This window comes from Cyprinus carpio, chromosome B25 (assembly GCF_018340385.1).
Source record: "Cyprinus carpio isolate SPL01 chromosome B25, ASM1834038v1, whole genome shotgun sequence".
Taxonomy (NCBI): Eukaryota; Metazoa; Chordata; class Actinopteri; order Cypriniformes; family Cyprinidae; genus Cyprinus; species Cyprinus carpio.
Genome location: NC_056621.1, coordinates 7316941 through 7339385, shown reverse-complemented (window position 1 = coordinate 7339385; position 22445 = coordinate 7316941). Strand labels below are relative to the sequence as shown.

General features: G+C 37.8%; 1 protein-coding gene across 1 annotated transcript; it reads right to left on the bottom strand.

Annotated features, from left to right (window-relative positions):
- Nucleotides 1–3819: 3819 nt before the first annotated feature.
- Nucleotides 3820–18802, bottom strand: LOC109110570 (mucin-2). The gene is made up of 28 exons (XM_042752819.1): nt 18739–18802; nt 18582–18647; nt 17543–17819; nt 17321–17435; nt 16517–16607; nt 16234–16361; nt 15933–16152; nt 15669–15794; nt 15319–15433; nt 15019–15157; nt 14735–14848; nt 14527–14593; nt 14285–14422; nt 13963–14127; nt 13764–13855; nt 13554–13680; nt 12386–12641; nt 12229–12281; nt 11826–11926; nt 9844–9995; nt 9104–9353; nt 8534–8713; nt 6204–6575; nt 5951–6107; nt 5660–5788; nt 5339–5486; nt 5181–5224; nt 3820–5054 (listed from the first exon to the last, which is right to left on the bottom strand). Exons 1-28 carry the CDS (start codon nt 18800–18802, stop codon nt 3820–3822), a joined length of 5121 nt encoding a protein of 1706 aa, XP_042608753.1.
- Nucleotides 18803–22445: the final 3643 nt, after the last annotated feature.

The window sequence follows — 22445 nt, the reverse complement described above, 5'->3', positions numbered from 1 at the left end:
CACGCCACAGTATAGTTCAGCCTCGCTAAGGATGTGCTGTCAGGAGATGGTATATCAAATTAACCACGCCCCGCTTGCAATCATGATCTATAAATACAGGTACGATGTAGCCGGCGCGTTCTCTTTTTTGCCTCCTACTATTGATGAAAGCTGTTTGATGGTAAGATTTCACTGCGCGTTCTTTGTTGTATCTGGCTGACCGGAGTCTCTTTATCCACGAGGGTTCAGACTGCCGCGTTGGCACGTGCTTTTTGTAAACAAGCCTCTTCGCCCGCGTGGGTGAACTCTACCATGGTTGTGTGTGTTTCACTTATAAAATGTAAGGTGAGTATATTTATATTTATATTATATATATATATATATATATATATATATTATATAGATTATATATATATATATATATATATATGTATGTATATATATATATACATATATAATATATATATATATACATATACATATACATATATATATATATATATATATATACACAGTGGGTACAGAAAGTATTCAAACCCCTCTGCCATTCTAATTCCTGGGTATTGTCTTGAAGGCTCTGACAGAACCTCCTTTTGAACCGTTACATGAAGTAGGGATGGAATTTCTCACACTGAAAACTGCATTTCTTTTGTCTGTTTCTTCAGTTAAGAGGGTGTGTGAAATTCATGCTTTCTCTGTGCACCCTACGTGTTTAAGATTAGGAGAAGAAGGCTCATCTATTTTGCTTCTTCCAAACCCCTCATTTCTGCCAAAAGTTCTGCTCCGTTCCTTTATTTCCAGGCCCTTGGTGCTAGAACCTTTCCATCCACCTCCTCACAATTCAGTGGAATCAGCCAGACTGCATCTAATCTGTCCAGTCAGGGCAACTGAGAAGATACATTTCTTGCACACAACAGACAAGACATACCGATCAGCTGTTTGTCTGTTATGGAGACTCTGTGCAAGGCCAGGCGCCGTCCAAGCACAGGTTGGCAAAATGGGTGGCTGATAGAGCTAGCCTATCACAGCACAGGGATGCCTCCTCCAAATGGAGTGGTGGCCCATTCTACAAGAGGAGTAGCTGGGTATTGTTTAGAGGGGCCTCACTGGTGGATGTGTGTGCAGCAGCAGGTTGGTCATCATCTATGAAATTTGCCAAATTCTATCATCTGTATGTTGCTACGATAGTCTCATCAACTGCAAACAGCGGAACAGACATGATCTGGTGAACCCGCTGATTTATTCTAAATGACGGGAAAACTAATAAATGTTCTGTTAGCAAGAATTGGTTTCCTTGAGTTTATTGCCCCTCCTGACCTTATCTGGTACACAGTTGACCCATACTGTGGCGTGTTGACTGAGATGAAATAGAACAAAGGGTTACGTAGGTAACCTAGTTCTGTGAATGAAGTCAACACACCACACAGAGTGGTCACTCGGGGAGCACTCGTCATTAGTCGGCAAAAGAGAAAGCGCACCTGTATTTATAGACCGTGATTGCAAGTGGGGCGTGGTTAATTTGATATACCATCATCTGACAGCTCATCCTTAGCGAGGTTGACCCATACTTTGGCATGTAGACTTCATTCACAGAACTAGGTTACCTACGTAACCCTTCGTTCTTATAATCAACATAATAATCACAGGTTACCACTTTTTACAGTGTACTATGAAATGACATCAAAAACAGAATATATATTGTGAAGCACATATATCAGTGCTAATTTATGTGTGTGTATGTTAAATGCATATGTGCATTTTACAGTTTTGTTCCATTTAGGACAGTCATATTGTGGAGCAGGTGTAGGTGATCTAGGTGATGGGCATAGCTCAGTGCTGTTCTGAATTGCACAGGTTATGGAGCAGATCATGGTGAGACAAATCCCTGAGCCAATGTGCTTCTGATCCAATATTGACTCTCCTATAAAAAACAGGAAAGTAATCAAAACACCTTTACAACAGAACTGTTGGGACATTTCAGAGAATGTCAATGGTTTAACAATTCAATATATAGTTACTAACCAGGCTTATATTGTCTTCCTTGAACTACACAAAAGCACAGTGTAGTGCTCTGACTTATAGGTGTAGGTGAAAACGGTGTAGAAACAGATGTTTTAACAATTTGTGAATAATTCAAAGGGGGAGTTGTGGTATGTCCATTGACAATAATTATTGGTGTGTTAGTAGAGGAGGTAGTAGTGGATGTAAATGTTAAAGTAGGTGTTGTGGAACTAGCTGTACTAGTTTTAGATGGTATTTCTGCTGAGGTAGGTGGTGTACGAGTAGTCGTAGTAGTGGAAGAGGTTGTAAACGTTGAAGGTGTTGTGCCAGTATTTGGACTAGTTGTAGGTGGTGTTTCTGTTGACACAGGTGGCATAGGAGTAGTTGTAGTAGTGGATGTAAATGTTGAAGGTGTTGTGCCAGTATTTGAAGATGGACTAGTTGAAGATGGGGTTTCTGTGAGGGTAGTTGTAGTAGTGGAAGAGGTTGTAAATGTTGAAGGTGTTGTGCCAGTACTTGGACTAGTTGTAGGTGGTGTTTCTGTAGAAGGTGTTTCTGTTGACACACAGGTGGCATAGAAGTAGTTGTAGTAGTGGATGTAAATGTTGAAGGTGTTGTGCCAGTATTTGAAGATGGGGTTTCTGTTGAGGTAGGCGGAAAAGGAGTAGTTGTAGTAGTGGAAGAAGTTGTAAATCCTAGAACTTGTACTGCCAGTACTTGTACTATCTACAGACACAGTTTCCGTAGAAACAGTTGTAGCAGAAGTAGTAAAAGCAGTAGTTGTAAATCTCTGTAGATGTAGTTTCTGTTGAGGTAGGTGGCGTAGGAGTAGTTGTAGTAGTGGAAGTGGTTGTAAATGTTGAAGGTGTTGTTTCAAAACTTATATGGACTAGTTGTAGGTTTCTTTTCACACAAGTTACATAGAAAAAGATTAATTATATTAATTGTAAATAAATGTTGAAGGTGTTGTGCCAGTACTTGTAATAGTTGTAGATGGGGTTTCTGTTGACAAAGGTAGCATAGGAGTGCTTGTTGTAGTGGAAGTGGTTGTAAATGTTGAAGGTGTTGTGCCAGTACTTGGACTAGTTGAAGATGGGGTTTCTGTTGACAGAGGTGGCATAGGAGTAACTGTAGTAGTGGAGGAGTTGTTAATGTTGAAGGTGTTGTGCCAGTACTTGGTGTAGTTGAAGATGGGGTTTCTGTTGACAAAGTTAGCAAAGGAGTGCTTTGTTGTAGTGGAAGTGGTTTGTAAATGTTTGAAGGTGTTTGTGTCAGTACTTGGACTAGTTGTAGGTGGTGTTTCTGTTGACACAGGTGGCATAGTAGTTGTCATAGTGGATGTGGTTGTAAATGTTGAAGGTGTTGTGCCAGTATGGACTATTTGAAGGTGGGGTTTCTGTTGACACAGGTGGCGTAGGAGTATTTGCACTGGTGGAAGTGGTTGTAAATGTTGAAGTTGTTGTGCCAGTACTTGTACTAGATGTAGGTGGTGTTTCTGTTGACACAGGTGGCATAGGAGTAGTTGTAGTAGTAGAAGTGGTTGTAAATGTTGAAGGTGTTGTGCCAGTACTTGTAATAGTTGTAGATGGGTCTGTTGAATGACACGGTGGCATAGTATATTTGTAGTAGTGGCATGTCCTAGTTGAAGGTGTGTGTGCCAGGTATTTAAATGATGGGGTTTCTGTTTGACCAGTGGCATAGGAGCGTAGTTGTAGTAGTAGGTGGTGTTGTTTCTGTTGACACAGTGTTGTGCCAAGGACTAGTTGTGTAGTAGGGGTTTTCTAGTTTGACACAGGTTGTAAAGGAGTAGTTGGAAGGTGTTGTGCCATAGTATTTAGACTAGTTGTAGGTGGTGTTTTCTGTTGAGCACAGGTGGGTAGGAGTAGTTGTAGTAGTGGTTGTAAATGTTGAAGGTGTTGTGCCAGTACTTGGACTAGTTGTAGGTGGTGTTTCTGTTGACACAGGTGGCAAAGGAGTAGTTGTAGTAGTGGATGTGATTGTAAATGTTAAAGGTGTTGTGCCAGTATTTAGACTAGTTGAAGATGAGGTTTCTGTTGACACAGGTGGCATAGGAGTAGTTGTAGTAGTAGAAGTGGTTGTAAATGTTGAAGGTGTTGTACCAGTATTTGGACTAGTTGTAGGTGGTGTTTCTGTTGAGGTAGGTGGCAAAGGAGTAGTTCTAGTAGCAGAAGTGATTGTAAATGTTGAAGGTGTTGTGCCAGTACTTGGACTAGTTGTAGATGGTGTTTCTGTTGACACAGGTGGCATAGAAGTAGTTGTAGTAGTGGTTGTAAATGTTGAAGGTGTTGTGCCAGTATTTGGACTAGTTGAAGATGGGGTTTCTGTTGACACAGGTGGCGTAGGAGTAGTTGTAGTAGTGGATGTGGTTGTAAATGTTGAAGGTGTTGAAGTATTTGGACTAGTTGAAGATGGTGTTTCTGTTGACACAGGTGTGGTAGGAGTAGTTGTAGTAGTGGAAGTGGTTGTAAATGTTAAAGGTGTTGTGCCAGTACTTGGACTAGTTGTAGGTGGTGTTTCTGTTGAGGTAGGTGGAAAAGGAGTAGTTGTAGTAGTGGAAGAGGTTGTAAATGTTGAAGGTGTTGTGCCAGTACTTGTACTAGTTACAGGTGGTGTTTCTGTTGAGGTAGGTGGCAAAGGAGTAGTTGTAGTAGTGGAAGTGGTTGTAAATGTTAAAGGTGTTGTGCCAGTATGTGTACTAGTTTCACTTGGTGTTTTTGTTGACATGGGTCGCGTAGGAGTAGTTGTAGTTGTGGAAGTGCTTGTTAATGTTGAAGGTGTTGTGCCAGTACTTGTACTAATTGTTGGAGGTGTTTCTGTTGACACAGGTGATGTTGGACTAGTTGTAGTAGTGGAAGTGGTTGTAAATGTCGAAGGTGTTGTGTTAGTAGTTGTATTAGTTGTAGATGGTGTTTCTGTTGATGTTGTGCAGCGTTTCTGTGTTGTGATCACAGTGGCATTTATGCAAACTGCATAATAGCACATTCCCATGTCATCCTTAATGTTGTAAATTGTGTCGTTGTGGCCATATTGTTTTCCACCATAGTTGCAGCACCCTAAGATACAAAACAATATATTTTTAGATTACTGTGAGTATTAAAATACATAAGGAAAATAAAATCGTAAGTATTTGTCAGGATTTAAACTACAAAAGTTTTTCCAGTGTTTAGTGTTTCCCTTACCAGGTGTTTGAAAACATTGTATATTGCCATGTTCATTACAGATGCTGTCAAAGGAATGTCACATATTAGATCATTTGAATAAGAGTAACAGGTGGAGGAACCACCCACAGATATTTATGCTTTATATACTTTGTCGGGGTCTATATCATGGTCCATACCACTCATGACAGGACTTATCAGTTGGTATATTCTCTTCAGGCTTGTACTCGATTCCATTGACATAGCATGTGGGAATACACTCTTTCACACAAACCTGATTTTGCTCATCAAAAATAGGTTTGTCCTTTGGACATTTTGGATAACATCCTGCATTAAAAAATATATATAAATAAATAAAAAAAGAAATTGCAGGTTCATGAACATTTCTACCTGGCCCAGTATCTATGGTCCATAAACTTAGCAATCATTAAAAAATGTTTAGCACTACATATAAGAAAAATCAGTTGTGTCCCATGTATACTCAGTCTTCGAAAACTCACCTTCCAGGTTGGGTAAAGTGTTATTGCAGATACCAAGAGGGTTGCGACAGGTTTTATAGCAAGGTATACCACAAGGATTATAATGCCATGTGCATCCTTCTGGTTTATTGTAGTAGTCACAGTACACAGCTGATATGGGAATATGGACATAAGTATGAACACATACACAGAGTAAAATAAATACAGTTCAATCACAGTAAAAGCACAATGGCTGAAGATTCTGAATCTACATGAAAATTCACATTTGGATATTACAGATTTAGGATGTGCAAAAGAATTAAAGATGCTTACGGCAGATCTCAGGGGTTCTCCAGTTCACACAAACACCCGCCTCATTGCAGGCTTGAGCATAAGCTGCAATAGCTGTACAGAAGCACTCACAATCTCCACCTGTGTCACATGCACACGAGTCCTTCACACAGTTCTCATAATATGGGTTTGGATCCACCTGTGGGAATAAGCATTTCCATGCTTTCTGCTGAATTCCTGTATATCACATTATAGGGAACTTCATTTATTGGTTTAAAATGCTTTCAAACGGTACCTTGTTATGGCAGTGTTTGAATGCAGCTTCACAGTCTTTTATGATGCTACATTGTAGTTTTGCCCATGGCTCTCGTTCAAGGTTCTTAAAGCATGGGTCAAAGTCTGGTGCAGCATCAGGGCAGGTGCCTAACACTTTCCAGCTGTCAGCAAACTCCATTATATCTGTGGTTTGCAAATTGCCTTGAGTAGTTAAGTCATCTTTTCCATTCCCATTGAAATTTCCACATAGTCCACAAACACCTCCCTGTGAAAATATAAAGATCACATATCTCTGGAGTTCGGTCACCAACATGTCACAGTGTACAAAGGAGAGATGAGGAGACGCTGAAGAATACTTTGACTTGACTTTTAATTCCATAAACCAAGAGAGACAAACACAGGATGATGTTTAACAGCGGACAAAGAACTAGGAACTGAGAGCACATGAAATACCCAGACACTGATGGGACCCACCTGGAACCAAATTAACTTAACGGGGAACACCTGGAACTAATAGAACTGAATCAACATGATAAGGACAGGAACAGATAACTAAACAAATATGGGCATACAGGAACTCAAAACATGGAACATATGCATAACAGATCGCCCCCCTCCCGGACGGCGTGTCCTGAACCATAACAATACCATTGGGGGGGGGTGGGCGCCCTGGAGGCTGGTGCAGGACTGGGACAGGGCAGAGGCAAGGGGAGCCATGGTGGATCCAGGGACTCGGGAGGCCATGGCGGATCTTCCGTTAAGGAGGAGCCGACACTGGAGAGAGCTCTGGGGCTGGAGCCGACACTGGAGAGAGCTCTGGGGCTGGAGCCGACACTGGAGAGAGCTCTGGGGCTGGAGCCGACACTGGAGAGAGCTCTGGGGCTGGAGCCGACACTGGAGAGAGCTCTGGGGCTGGAGCCCTCCCTGGGCATACTTGAGGATCTGGGGTCATCCGTGGACATAACTCGGGAAAAGGAGCCCTCCGTGGAGCCCTCCCTGGGCTTAACGGGGAACCAGGAGCCCTCCGTGGGCTTAACTCGGGAACAGGAGCCCTTTGGGAGGTTAACTCGGGAACAGAAGCCTATCCTGGGCTTTGCTCTGGGGCTGCATTAACATTTGGTGGGCTTGCCATATCAACGTTCGGCTGACTGGGCTCAGGAACTGCTGGCTGACTGCGCTCCAGATCAGGATCGGAGACTCTCCAGACACCGGATGACTGCCTCCTTCCAGCTAAGGTTGGTGGTGTCTGGAAGCTCCGCGGGGGGATGGTAAGTTATCCCGATACGGAACAGCATCATGAGGGTTTCCCCCTTGAGGGAGCTGGCGAGGGTGAGCAGCATGAATGTCTCGCAAAATCGACTGGGTCGGGGCTCACCTGAGCCACAGCAATTAATAAAGCGCGTTCCTCCATTTATGTACTTCTAACAACCCACACTAAAATACAAAAAAAAAAAAACACTTTTAGGAAAAAAAATGAAAAATAAATGTGGGGAGACGGGGTGCTGCTTACAGTTCGGTCTGCTGTTCTGGCATGGTGCACGAGGGAGAGACAAGGAGACACACAAAAAAACTATGACTTTAAACAAAACACCAAAAAACAAAAAAAAAAAACACAGGATGATGTTTAACAGTGGACAGAGAACTAGGAACTGAGAGCACATTAAATACACAGACACTGATGGGACACATCAGGAACCAAATTAACTAAATGGGGAACACCTGGAACTAATAGAACTGAATCAACATGATAAGGACAGGAACAGGAAACTAACCAAATATGGGCATACAGGAACTCAAAACATGGAACATACACAGTGACAGAACATTAATATCTTCCCTGTTTATATTGGTACAGTACTTATCAAAATTTTGGAAACATTACAGTTTTTTAAATATTTTTAATTAAGTCTCTTATGTTCACCAAGACTGCATTTATTTACAGTAAAAAAAACAGCAATATTGTGAAATATTATTACAATGTAAAATAACTATTCTCTATTTGAATATATTTTAAAATGTAATTTATTCCTGTGATGCAAAGCTGAATTTTCAGAATCATTACACCAGTCTTCAGTGTCGCATGATCCTTTCAGAAATCATTCTAATATGCTGCTTTGCTTTGTGGAAACATTTTCAGTATTCTTTGATGAATAGAAAGTTCAAACAACAGCATTCGTTTGAAATAGAATCTTCTGAAGTATCATAAAAAAATAGCTATTTTTATTGCAATACTACTTCACAATAGTAAACAAATTTTCTGTATTTTTTAACAAAAATGTTGACCATAAGAGACTTCATTAAAAATATTTAAATATTGTAATATTTCCAAACTTTTCAAATTCAACTCACCATGTGTTGAGGTTGCAGAATGATGCGGACAGTTGTTTTGCGGTCCCACAAAACTGTCAGTCCAATGTCAGCATCAATGACAATGTACATCCCAATGATTGTCTTGTTGTAACTGATCTGTGGGCCACTTTCAGTATCAAAGGCTGTTACATTCCCACCATAAAGCTCTAGCTTAGTTCTCTGTAAGAGTTTGTAAGAGAAAAAAAAAAAAATAATAATAATTTCAGAACGAATTAATGATAATGTGGAATAGATACAAATAAAATGTTGTTTTAACAGTAAATACAATGTGTTGTATTGAAATTTGCATGTTATTCGAGTTTGTTCATACAGAGATCATATAGAAACCTAATCTTACCCCCAGAAGGATGACAACAGCCTTTGAGCATGTTGTCCCTGTTGTTCCACAAGGAATATTCTCACTGATTACATGAAAAATTCCTGACTTATTTCCACATTTATCTAAAAACAAGAGGACATTACATTACAAACAACAACAACACAAAAACATACATTATGCCACCCCTGCTGCATCCTGATTAAAGTGGTTTATTTGTAATCAAAAAAAAAAAAAAAAAAAAACCTTATACTAAATGCTGTAGTTTCACTATGATAGCAAGTTGTATGTCTCATAGGCACAGTAAAGGTGTACAGAAAATAAAAGTACTTGTCTGGTGGTACCTGAGCAACAATATAACTGCACTCTCCCCTGAAGCCGAATCTCTGCTGGTCAAAAGTTTTATAATGTCCACTTCCATATATTGTGCAGATGCCTGGACAGATATTTTTTGTGCATGTCCATGTTCCGTGTTGACAAGTACTGTAACAAAGTAATATAGAAAGTGGCCTTCTATGTGAATCCACAGTGTTTTATGTTGTAAAAATCCAACTAGTTGATGTCTTTTTTAGGATTACATGCATTGATAGATGCTTTTATCCAAAATGAATTACATTCAATTCAAGGTACATTTTATCATATTTATTTCATCATACATTCCATGGTAATCAAACCTATGACCTGCTAGCATCTACTATTTCAGTAACAGGAATGCACAGAGCCAGAAACTAGGAGGGAAGGGAATGCAGCCCGAGTTATAATAATAATAATAATATTAATAATAATAATAGTAATAATAATAATAATAATAATAATTAAAGTAGTGGGGTCTATTTTTGAATAATAGACATTGATATTTTAGTAGAATTATCCAGGTGTAGATTCTGTGTGGGCCTAGTATTATGGCTTAGTATTCAATCTAACTATACAAAAAGTGCTAATTAGTCATGGAAAAGACTTGTAGCTTACACACCAGTTATTGCAGTCTACGGTTATCTCAGTCCCTGGTGCATAAATCTGTCCATTGTGAGGACAGGGACAGTCATAAGGGTTAACACAGTTTCCTCTGCCATCATCAAGTAGACCTGCAGGACACTGGCAGCCAGATTCACAATCCTGCGAGAACTGTGGGTGTAGTTGGAAGAGGTAGATCAGAGACAGCAGAACAGCAGAGTAGAAGAGAGAGAAAGAGAAAGAGAGAAAAAAGTTACTGACAGATCTAGGGGAGTAAATATTTGAAAAGCATTTTATAATAAGGATACAAAAAAGGCTGACTAGCACTTTCCACAAATACAGTGGGGAAAATATTTATTTGATCCCCTGCTGATTTTGTAAGTTTGCTCATTTACAATGAAATAAAGGGTCTGTAATTTTTATGGTAGGTTTATTTAAACATAATAGAGACAGAAGACCAACCAAAAAATCCAGAAAAAACACATTATATCAAGGTTAGAAATTGATTCGCATTTCAGTGAGTGAAATAAGTATTTGATCTCCAAGCAAAACATGACTTAGTACTTGCTGCAGATACCCTTGTAGGCAAGCACAGAGGAAATACTTTTTTTGTAGTTGGTCACCAGGTTTGCACACATCTCAGGAGGGATTTTGATCGACTCCTCTTTACAGATCCTCTCTAAATCCATAAGGTTTCTTGGCTGTCATTTGGCAACTCAAAGTTTCAGCTCCCTCCACAGATTTTCTACAGGACTGAGGTCTGGAGACTGGCTAGGCCACTCTGTGACCTTAATACACCTCTTCTTGAGCCACTTCTTTGTTGCCTTGGTGGTATGTTTCGGGTCATTGTCATGCTGGTAGACCCATCCATGACCCATCTTCAGTGTTCTGGCTGAGGGAAGGAAGTTCTCGTCCAAGATTTTACAGTACATGGCCCCTTCCATTTGCCCCTCAATGCGGTGAAGTTGTCCTGTACCCTTAGCAGAAAAACAGCTCCAAAGCATAATGTTTCCACCTCCATGCTTGACATTAAGAGTAACTTCCTAAATTGGCAGGACTAATCTGTGTTCCACATGGGCACATAACCAATCTGTTGGATCCAGAATTCCTGCTGGTTGATAGGGGATCAAATACTTATTTCACTCACTGAAATGCAAATCAATTTCTAACCTTTATATAATGTGTTTTTCTTGATTTTTTGGTTGATAATATATCTCTGTCTGTTAAAATAAACCTACCATAAAAATTACAGACCCTTTATTTCTTTGTAAGTGGGCAAACTTACAAAATCAACAGGGGATCAAATAAATATTTTTCCCACTGTAGGGAATAACTAAATATTATACAAACATTTACAATGAGGTTCTACATTTTTGCAACCCTGTTTTAAGTTCCAAAACCAATGTTTGAGACATATCTAAGTTTAAAACCCTGAGTTCTGTATTTTTAAATTCTAGTAAAACATAGTTCTAAAAACAAGGTAATTCTAAAAATCACAAGAAACTAAATGTATCAAACTAATAAATAAAATGTTAAATGTAAAACTACATTATATATATATATATATATATATATATATATATATATATATATATATATATATATATATATATATATATATATATATATATATTATCATTGGTACATTTGCCATCTGTATTTTGATATATTTGCTAAATTGGTATTAACAGAATTCATTCCATTTCTCCACACTGCAGGCTTTTTTCACACTGCAGTGGACATCTCTGAGGATATGCTTAATTCTGAAATAGGCACATTAATTGAAGTTCTGGTTGCAATAAAACCCACTGAATCAATGAAAATGAGAGCACTTGGCCTATGATATGGCACTGTGCTACTGGAGTGTTTTAGTAACTATCAATTAGCACTTGAAAATACTTTTAAACCCCCTCTTCAGTCACTGCCAGGTAAAAAGCTCCTTTATTATAAGGAGAAATGAAAAAAAGAAGAAAAATAAAAAAGATTGGAAAACTAGCTTACACAATCCATTTCCTTTTGCATACAAGTCTGTGCACACAACAATCCATGTTCATCTGGACGCGCTGTACTGCAGTTGAAGAAAACCTTTGGAGGAGGACACTCTGCAAAAGATACCAGACAGTAAAAAAAAAGACTCATAGGAAACGAGTTTTAAATTGGTAACCATATTTGGAGACGTCAGAATCTGGTGTTTATTTCTATACAATGGTCAGCCAATTGTTTCACTGTGCAAACATCTGATAGGTTAATTATTTGTGTGTGACCATAATTATAGTTAACTCAATATAATTAATTCAATACAAGTTAACATCACTAGTGGCATCATTTTGATCACCACACATTCCCTTAATTTGATTAAAGTGCTGGGTGTAAAAGAGAGGTATCCAAAAGTGTTTTGTCTTACCCACAATTGGAGGTTTCCAGGACAGACAGCGGAATGTTCCATTCACACAAACACTGGAGAGAGAGTCTTAGGTTTTAAGATCACAGTTTGGAAAGTGCATATTTTAACAGATTTAAATCTTTACAACTACTGCATATAACCAATATCATGCACTCACCAGTGTTCATTCTTAATGTTAATAGATGTGCCAGGTTGGACTGTCACTCCATTGTTATAACATGGGCATTTTTCCATAGGTACACAAAGTCCATTCTCATCCTGGTAGAGTCCCTCTGGACATGCGCATCCGTCAACAGGCACAAAGTCAATGCTGCAGCTTTTGCGCTCAGAGGTGAGAGAAAGACAGGTACGCTGACAGCTCTGCAGCTCATAGGAGTAGTTCTGCGAGGCTGGGCAATTCTCTGTATATTTCTCTGAAGGGATCAGTTTGAAAGGGATTGTGTCTTAAAGATGCATGTTGTACTCTACAAAACCAAAACAGCTGAGCTTTCAAAATTAGAACCAAAAAATCTAACCTAAAAAACTGAGTGTATGTGTGGACGTACTGTCTGTTATCCAGTTATATCCCACTGTCTACACAATGATCATTTCTCCTCTTTAAATGTATATTTAGCTTGTAATATATGTGACCATTATAGCGCATGCAATTTCAGTTAACCATAAACTGAAAATGGTCTGATATATAGTAAAGGACAACAACTAACTTTAGTAAATATCTGTTTGACAACTGACCCATCAGAATCAAGTATTCCAGAGCCCTATAATAAGTGAAAAGCTTATTTATGAAATTTACAGACCCAGTGGATGGGGTATTAGGGAAGGTTCTCAAACATTTTGAACACATTTCAGCCATTTATCCAGATACATTTGTATTATCTTTATCCCATCTTTTACTAGGCTGCTTGCAGCACTAAAAATAAAAAATAAAAGTCTTGAAAGAGTCGTGGACTTCTATTGAGGATGGCAATAGCTAGTAAAATGCATTCATTGCATTTTTTTCTGAATTTACTTCTAACATAGAGTACACTGTCACTGGACCTCTTTTTGGGTAATTCTAATAGCAATTCTTATAGATGTGCTTTCATTTAACTGAAGTTGTTACAAAACACCTTGAAATACAATAGGATGTAGTCTCACTTCCCCAAGTTATATTTGAAATATAGGCTATTTGTTTGGCGTTCTGTGTTTTGTCCGGGATATTAGGGAAATTGTTGGTTTATAAAAGGGAGGTTTTGCCCTAGTTATACCTAAATCCCCAAATTCTTTAAGCTTAGATGATGTACCTATATCTGTCTAACAAAAGAATCTGCTTTCGGCCTTCTTACCACACACGATTTCTCTCCAGCCTTGGAGGATTATTCCTTTAGCTGCACAGGCCCGTGCGTACGAGGAGAACACTGTACACAGACAGTCCTCACTCTTCTCACAGGTACAGCTGGAGTATTTGCATCTCTAAAAGCACATAGACACGTTGTGTCACTGCATATTGTGGAAAGCAGGGTAACGTTGATTACAATTTGGAAAATTAGTCATACTTTGTAGTAGCTGTCTGGATTGACACGGGCGTGACACTGGGCAAAAAGGCTCTCCTTTTTCATCTGGGAACACCAGTGCTCAGCATAGTGTTCTAAAGCATCGCAACATTTGGTGTTACAAGTACACCTATATTCTAAGCCTTCCTATTCAAGTATAACACAAAGTAAATGGTCTGCCATCTATGCAAAAATCTCTCACCGCTGTCACTGCTGTAGGAACAGGGGTCGTCTAGTCTCTCAGTACGGTCGGGGCAGTTGGACTGCGTCTTCCAGGCGTTTGCGAAGGAAATCGCTGTACCCTCCACCACTCCCTGAGGGGTCTTCAGATCATCTGACAGTACTTTGTTAAAATTTCCACAAAGACCTGGACAAACCAATGACATATTAAATTTGAAATATTATTACACTTTAAATAAAAAGACCCCCAGGCTATGCACGAAAGGCACATCACTGGTCATGTGATGTATTGACTACGTAATTCAAATTCAAGATTTCATATGTTGTTTTTTGAAAGTTCTCACCACAAGTCTTGCCCTGGAAGCTTTGGTCCACGGTGATGTAGACCTGCATAAGAGGCACCAGCTGTACCTGCACCTGCAGCCCAAAGGTGGTCTGAAGCATGATGTGAAATGATGACGGCATGAACACCGTGAAGTCAGCTGAGAGAAAACAGTCGAAGAGTATGAAAAATGCTTCACAAACAAGTTTCAAGACACATTTTAAAACATACAGAGAGAAAAAATACAGAGCGCCTCTCTCTTACCTGTTGTGTAAGGAAGTGAAACTATTGCATTGTGTTGAACTGTGCCATCACTTTTAATCACTAGACGCTAATGAAGAAAGACATAGTGTCACTGTGTGTACATATGTTGAGCAGTTTATTAACTATTAGAAACTGGGATATTACTTCCATTACAAGCAAGAAAAAAGCCAAATCAATAAGATTTTTGTGTGTGAAGGAATGTACTCACATGGTTTTTGTCATTGTTAAATATCACCTCTACAGATTTCAAGCAGGTGTCAGTATTAAGGCTAACACAAGGAACAATCTGACCCAGTATGATGAACTTTGACTCCTCAAAGTCCTATAAACACACATGGAGTTGACAGCGTGTAGAATTCATTATTAAGAATTTCATATATTACTTGTAGTGTTAATTAAAATGCCATGACATGAATGAAGACAAACAAATTCAAAATTCAAGTGTTAATGTCTTAGCAATTAAATAAAGTGTAGTTAGTAACTAAAACACACTTTTGAGAGCACATAGTTGCAGTCTCCATGGAAAGTGAATTCTTTCCCGTCAAAGGTGGTGAAGTGAGATCCTTCTTCTACTGCGCACAGGCCAGGGCTGGGAATACTTGTACAGATCCAGTTTCCCTCCTTACATATGCTGAGTTATGCAATACAATTACAAACAGACACTGTAAACAACTAGCTTTAGGATTATACAGATACATTATATAGTAACATAACAATGGTGTACAGCATGTTTTATTGGTTAATTAAAGACATGTTAAAAACAGGAGAACAGAGAGAAATGTGTTTTATTACCATTCCTCATTATGTTTGTGGAGAACCTCTCCTGTGCTGTAGACGCGGTCATGCTTACACTGACACTCTTCCACTGGGATGCAGCCCATGTTTTGGATTTCATCAAACACAGTTCCTATAACAGTTCAAATACAGTTCCAAAACAGTACTTTTAAAAAGAAAAACGTTTTGAGAAAAACATTATAATTTCATATATCACATATCATTTTATGAAATGTGTCTTAGTGATTTTACTTTAAAATCAACATTTATTCTGTATGTGGTTCTTAAACAAATCAGCCACATTAAATAAAATTCTGTATATACGATGGCACTAAAATTCAATTAAATATTATGGATTAGAAACTGACCTGGTGGGCAGAAGCAGCCGTCAATGTTGTGTTGCTCACACAGTGTGTTTGTGTCTTTGTGCAAGCATGTGTCCATACAGGGGGAGCCGCTTTCAGAATGTACCATATTGTAGGGGCATGTCACAGCTGCATAGGAATACAAGACATACAGTCTTTACAATAGGAATTAATGAAGAATTCAAAAGAACAAGAAATAAAAGCAAATGAAAATCTCAAGAGAGAAGAATCATAGGGCATCCACCAGAGCTCGGTGGTAGTTATTACCGCAGAAGTCAGCTCTTCTCCAGGTCGGCGGAGTTCCCCCAGCGTGGGAACACTGGCGTGAATATTCAGACAAAGTCGCACAGAGCGTGGAGTTGTCAGTGTCTTCAGGCTGATATAAGCACATGTCATTCATACAGGCCTTGATATACGGCTCAGGGTTCAAAATCTTGATGCAGGAGAACCAGTCTGCATCTTTCAAAAGGTCCTCACAATCTTCCCGCTGTAGTGATACAGATACAGTGTGTTTTAACCCTTATCCTTAGAGGTCCACCGACCCATACAGATAGATTTTGCAACTTACATGTTTTTCAGAATGGTCACCTAAATTCTGCTTATCATCTTCTTCAGAGGGATTTTTGCAATCCACCTCTGGGTTGGGAACTTTGTGCTTGTTCCCAAACTCAATGTAGCCTACCTCTCGTTCATATCCTAATTCTTTATTGAATAAGATAAGACATGAATTAAACAAAGACACTTGACCTTCTTGGAGATCTATGAAATTAGCAATACACAAGTGTTGTCTGTAATTACAAAACTATGATGAAATAAGGCAGAAGTCAGTCATTTATAGTCAATCAACTCACCTGATTGAATAAATTCATTATAAACTGGAGCCCGATTGAAATCGCCACACAATCCACATGTGCGATTTAAAAATTTGGAGTCCAACTCCACCTACAACAGCAGCACAGGGAAAGACAGTTTTTCAACAACCCCAGCATCATGGCATTATTGGTTAGACTTAATATTATTTTAAGGTTAGGCCTATACTGTGTAGTTGTATCAGTATTTGCTTCCAGTTCAGTGCACATATTACTGGCCAATATCTGCACATCTTACCATTATTAATCAATCATAAGATACTGTATGAATGATAAATATCCATAGTTCATTTGACTAGTTTACACTAAATTCTTTATTTATAAATGTCGGGTTAACTTTATTAATTTTGGTGTCAGATGACAGATTAGACAAACCGATTTGTACAAAAAAAAAAAAAAAAAGTTTGTTGTCAGTCGTGGCCTAATGGATAGAGAGTCAGACTTGTAATCTGAAAGTTGCGGGTTCGAGGCTTCGGCAGAGATTGTAGGTGGGGAGAGTGAATATCCAGTGCTCTCTTCCACCCTAAATACCACGACTGAGGTGAGACCCTTGAGCAAGGCACTGAACCCCCAATTGCTCCCCGGGTGCTGCAGCATTGGCTGCCCGCTGCTCCGGGTGTTTGGTGTGTGTGTGTGCATGTTTGTTTGTTCACTACTCACTGCTGTGTGTGTGTGCACTTGGATGGGTTAAATGCAGAGCACAAATTTCAAGTATGGAACACCATACTTGGCCACACGTCACGTCCTTTCCTTGTATTCTAAAACTGACAGGCAAAAATGACTCACCATTACTGCATCTTTTTTGTTCCACATGACAGTTATGCCCAATTTTGAATGGAGTCTCATGTAAATTGTGTTCTCTTCCACAAGAATCCCTGCGACATGCACGGGCAGCAATTTACTAAATAAAAGAAAAGATTCAAATTAAAATGAATTTATAACATTTTAATCTATTTTGTGTTTGCTGTGGGAGGAAGCAAGCAGCACTTCAGTTCCCCTGAATCTTACTTTTCTCCATTGACCATGACCTGGTTTGCGGTGATATTGACGGTGATGTCATTGATGGTTACCAGGACTCTGCTGATTTTTGGGCTACTAGTGTGTTCTGTTCTCTTTACATGTACTGAGAACTGGCGAATGAGGGTTTGGCAGTCAGACACCAGGTTATACTCGCATGTGCCTGGGAACTGATAAAAGTCCCCATCGAATGTTTTGAAGTGGAAGTTTCCCCACATGCTACAGATGTTGTTGACATGGTTACTGGCACGAACTGGAACAAGATAGCCTAAAAGAGAATGTAAAGACATACTCCAGTTTTCACATATAGTATGTTATGCATTGAGCATGGTTTTGCTTAAACTTTTTTATCCTTTGAGATGTTCTATGAAGTTTATAGAATGATATCCACTCATGAAAAGAAAAGTTGTGTACTCATTTGTTTGTTGTTTTTTTAGTTTGCTTATTATTTATTTTAGTCCTTACATTACTTCTACTTATGTGATGTGTCTGTCACAGTTATCCCCAGCACTTTTATTTTAAATACAAATTTGCCCATTAATTTAATGTGTAGGTCCACATTTCTGCCACAAGATTAAAAAAAAAGGTAATTGCAACTTTTTATCTCAGAATTTAGACTTTTTTCCTAGAATAAACAATTCACAATTCTGTGAAAAAGTGAGAACTGCGAGAACAATCCTTTGCAAAAAATAAGGAAGCTTATTTTGGACATGGGATAAAAGAATGAAAAAGGTAATTGCAACTCACAATTCAGGTGTTTTTATCACTATTGTAAGTTTATATTTCACAATTCTGGCCAAATTGGGGAAAAAAGTCATAATTATGAAATATAAACTTACAATAGTGATAAAAACGCCTGAATTGTGAGTTGCAATTACCTTTTTCATTCTTTTATCCCATGGCAAAATAAGCTTCCATACACAAAGCACCAGTTTTACTTGAAATCTGTAAATAATTTTGTAACTTCATAGTGTCTTTGTAAATCAATGTGATTTTTACATCTTATAATCCTGAAACACAATATGTTTACCTGATGTTGTTGGCCACATAGTCAAGTCACTAGAATCTCCCATTACTCCATAATCCTCCATGAAGCCTTTAAACAAAGAAAGACATATACAGTCATGTTGTGTAGTTAATACTGTGAGCGTTACTTGCATTATCTAACCCTTTTTTTTTCTTCTAACCTGCTTGTATCAGCTTTTGCCCCACCAGTAGGATGACCCATCTCAGCATCCACATCTGGGACATCCTCACAGCCCCCATAGAGAGAACAGCCATCCTCAAGAGCTAATGTGAGCTACCTGTTGAAAACTTGTCTTTTTATAGTGAATGCTAGTTTTCTTTGTAAGGATGTAATTTGTGATCAGAAGGAGGAGCCCAGAATATACATTACCACAGAATTTTAAATAAATGTTTATTAGCCTATAGCTGTTTAAAACTAAACACTTTATCATAAACAAAACTGCATTTAAACTGACAAAACTCAAACTAAACAAGGATGTGAGGCTTGATGGTGGGGAGGCAACTATTTTCTAGAGAAGTTGCACAGTATAATGCAAAGTTAAACTAATATCTACTTAGCTAATGCTTGTTCTGGGCTAGCAGGATACATTTGCATTTATTGTACATTTAGGCCATTATTTAATTTTAAAGCATTAATTGAATGTTATTTTGTCTATTTTTGCGCCACCCTTTTTTAATAATTAATCACAAAGACACAGCAAGTAACACACTGAATTTAAATATTTAAGTAGAAATATTGAAATAGTATTTTCTTCTTTTAGTGCACTACAATAATCTGTTTAAAATTTTTGAAAAATCTTTCAAATGCTTTCGAAAGACTCCCCCAATACCCTGTGTATATAAAAAATGGTGCGATATTTCAACTTGCAAGTTCTACCAAATGTAAAAAAGTAGCCTGAACAAAGATATTTTTTCTTTGTGTTTTAGTTAATTGGTTAATTAAATTCACTTAGTAGGAGTCAAATTATTATATTATGTGAACTGAAGAAACATGTTTCTAACAAAAAGCTGTTTTTGTTGATCTTACTTGGATACTCAAGTATTTGTTCAAACTTGTCCAAATGTTGTCCCTACTTTCCAAATTGACTCATCTGAACAAACAATTTTGGGCAAGTTGCCAGAATGCATTGCAGCTTAAAAAATTTCATAACTTATTTAAAAATGATCATTGCTTTACAGTTTATGTAGTGGAGAAAATAGACAAAGTCTTGCAAAAAATAGTCAAAGTCGGAGTTCCAGAAGACCAAACAAGAATTTATTGGAAGAAACAAAGCCAAGATGCCAGCTGACCATCTGAATCTGTCTCTGTCCAGACAACCATCTGTCCAATGAGCATATTGATGATTTTTTTTGGTGTGTTATTCCTGGCACTTTCTACAATTATTTATTAGTTTCCTTGTATTAATTTTAATTGTGGATTGATTTTTTTTTCTTCTTTTATTTACCCTCTCTAGGTGACCAAACCAGAGGTCCCAGAGGCATATACATTCAAGATTTTTTAATGAGCTGTCAAGATTTTAATGAGCTTTCCACATCAAATACACATTATTCATTCTAGCACCATTTCCTTTTGTTCCATCTCTTGTGTGTATCATGTCATGTGCTTCCCTTATACTTTTTATGCATGATTGCCGTCACCTAGGCCATGTGCATCTGGCTCTCATAAATGGCAGAATATCTTACTCAAACATGCAAAATAACTTCCTCAAATGTTTTATGTAAGATAACTAAAACATTTCATCATTTACTGGCTTAAAATATACCACTGTTAGCTGTCATATGGTTAAGAGTTCATATTTTTACTAAATCAAAATCTGTTGATCATCACTGTGTTTGAGATGTGTGTTGAGGTATATTCATAACTCATTGCAACTGCTGGATTTAATATATTTTAGGGTAATATGTTTGTCTGTAGTTCTAAAAAGAAATAATGTCCATGTTATAAAGTGGGGTTTGTAACAAGGTTTGTAGATCCTTGCATTACTAAATGCTAACAATCTTTAGTTATCTTAACAATAAATTTTAGATTAAATAGACTGCCTATTACACATTAGATAAACAAACACATGAAGTGTTTAAGCTCAACTCAACATTTTGATAGTAATAGGTTGCCTTTTTCAGACTTTTTGAAAGACCTGTTTGGTTTTTTCACTTTAAGAAGGATCAAACCCATGCACTAGAGTCATTCTATGGTTGTTAGACTTCAACCGATATTTCCTATAGAGTACAATGTGAGATAACTGGAACAACCAGCTGATCCACTGTTGCTTATTTATGCCATCTAAAATCCACATCCTGTTTCGTGCCTAATATTTCTTGCTTCTTTTGCATATAATCCAAAGAAAGAATATTTAAGAGATGTCTTATTAGAATAATCTGAAGGATCATGTGACACTAAACACTAAAAAAATCTACACAAAAAACACATTTTCACAAAAAAAAAAAAAAACACACTAAAATATGCTCATAATCAACAACACCACAAAAAAACAACGTCCTGTAATTCCATCTGTAATAATTCATTATGTATGTGTAGTCACAAACAATCACACTATTGTTGTCACACTTCAGCATCACATTTCGATGGTCGATGCTCTCCTCCGTGCAACAGGAACAGCTGTGTATCATAGCCTTTTTGTCCATTGAATACCTGTGATGTTTCCAAGAAAACATCAGTCAGATGAGTGTAGAATAATTAGATATGCTTTTATGAGTACATCCTGATATAGTGTACCCAGAAAGGTTTGGATGCCTAAGGCACACTTAAAAATATATTAATTTTATTGGAGAGATGACAAAATATCAAACCAAGTGGCTATTGCTAACCAATGACGTTTAGAGATTTTCCCAGAGCTAAGTTCACTTTCCTGAGCCGTTTTTGTTTGGAGATCTTTCAGCAGCATTCTTGAAGTCAGTTCCCACCACTTTTCATTGGCATATTTCTATGTGGTTTCGCATTATTGCTTTCTTTTTGTTGTGGGAACTGTTAGATATGTTAGATAAACTAATCTCACATAACATTAACATACAGTGGCATAAAAAGTACCATGTTTCCTAGAAGTTTCCTAACATTTCCTAAAGTTATTGACTATGTTTGTGATCTATAGGTGTGCTCATATTCTCACATTGTTTTGGTCTCACAGTGGCCAATGCAGGATGTAACTTTTACATTCTCTGTGGAAGTGCAATTATCAACATGCAGACAGGTGACGTTCTTCTCAAGAACACAGTTCTTGGACGTACCTGACACAACAAAAGAAGCAAATAATCTTACTAACTACCAACAACAAAAAAACATGCACTGCATTCTAAGTAGTGCCTATTATATTATAACAATTTAACATCTGTTAAATGATGTACATAAACAATACAGGTGGACGAACACATTTAAATATTTGTAAAAAAAATTGTGTGCCAGGATGTTTTGTATAAAGAATAGCTTACAGATCCAGCAACATCCATCTTTGTCAAGTTTTAATGTTTCCTGTAAAAACACAAATAATAGAAAAGAAAACGTTTACACATTTCTCAAAACATGGTCAAGTCTCTCAAAACATTTACCCAATTTTCCAAAACATGTTGCACATTTTTATACTAAAAGTACATATATAAATAGTGGAAAAAACTATAATTTTTACTTACAGGCTCACAGTCATCTGGATTAAATTCAGGGCAATTTTTAATGCTCTACATCATCACAAATGTGCCATTAATTTCACGGCAGGTAGCAGTCGTACATCTGAATTTGTACCCCTCTTGGTCCTAAACAAAAAGACAGACAGACTATATTAGGACTGAAGAATAGAGCAGATTCGTTGTGTAGTGAACTCAAAGATTGAAGAAAAGTTTAAGAAACTTTTCCAAAATA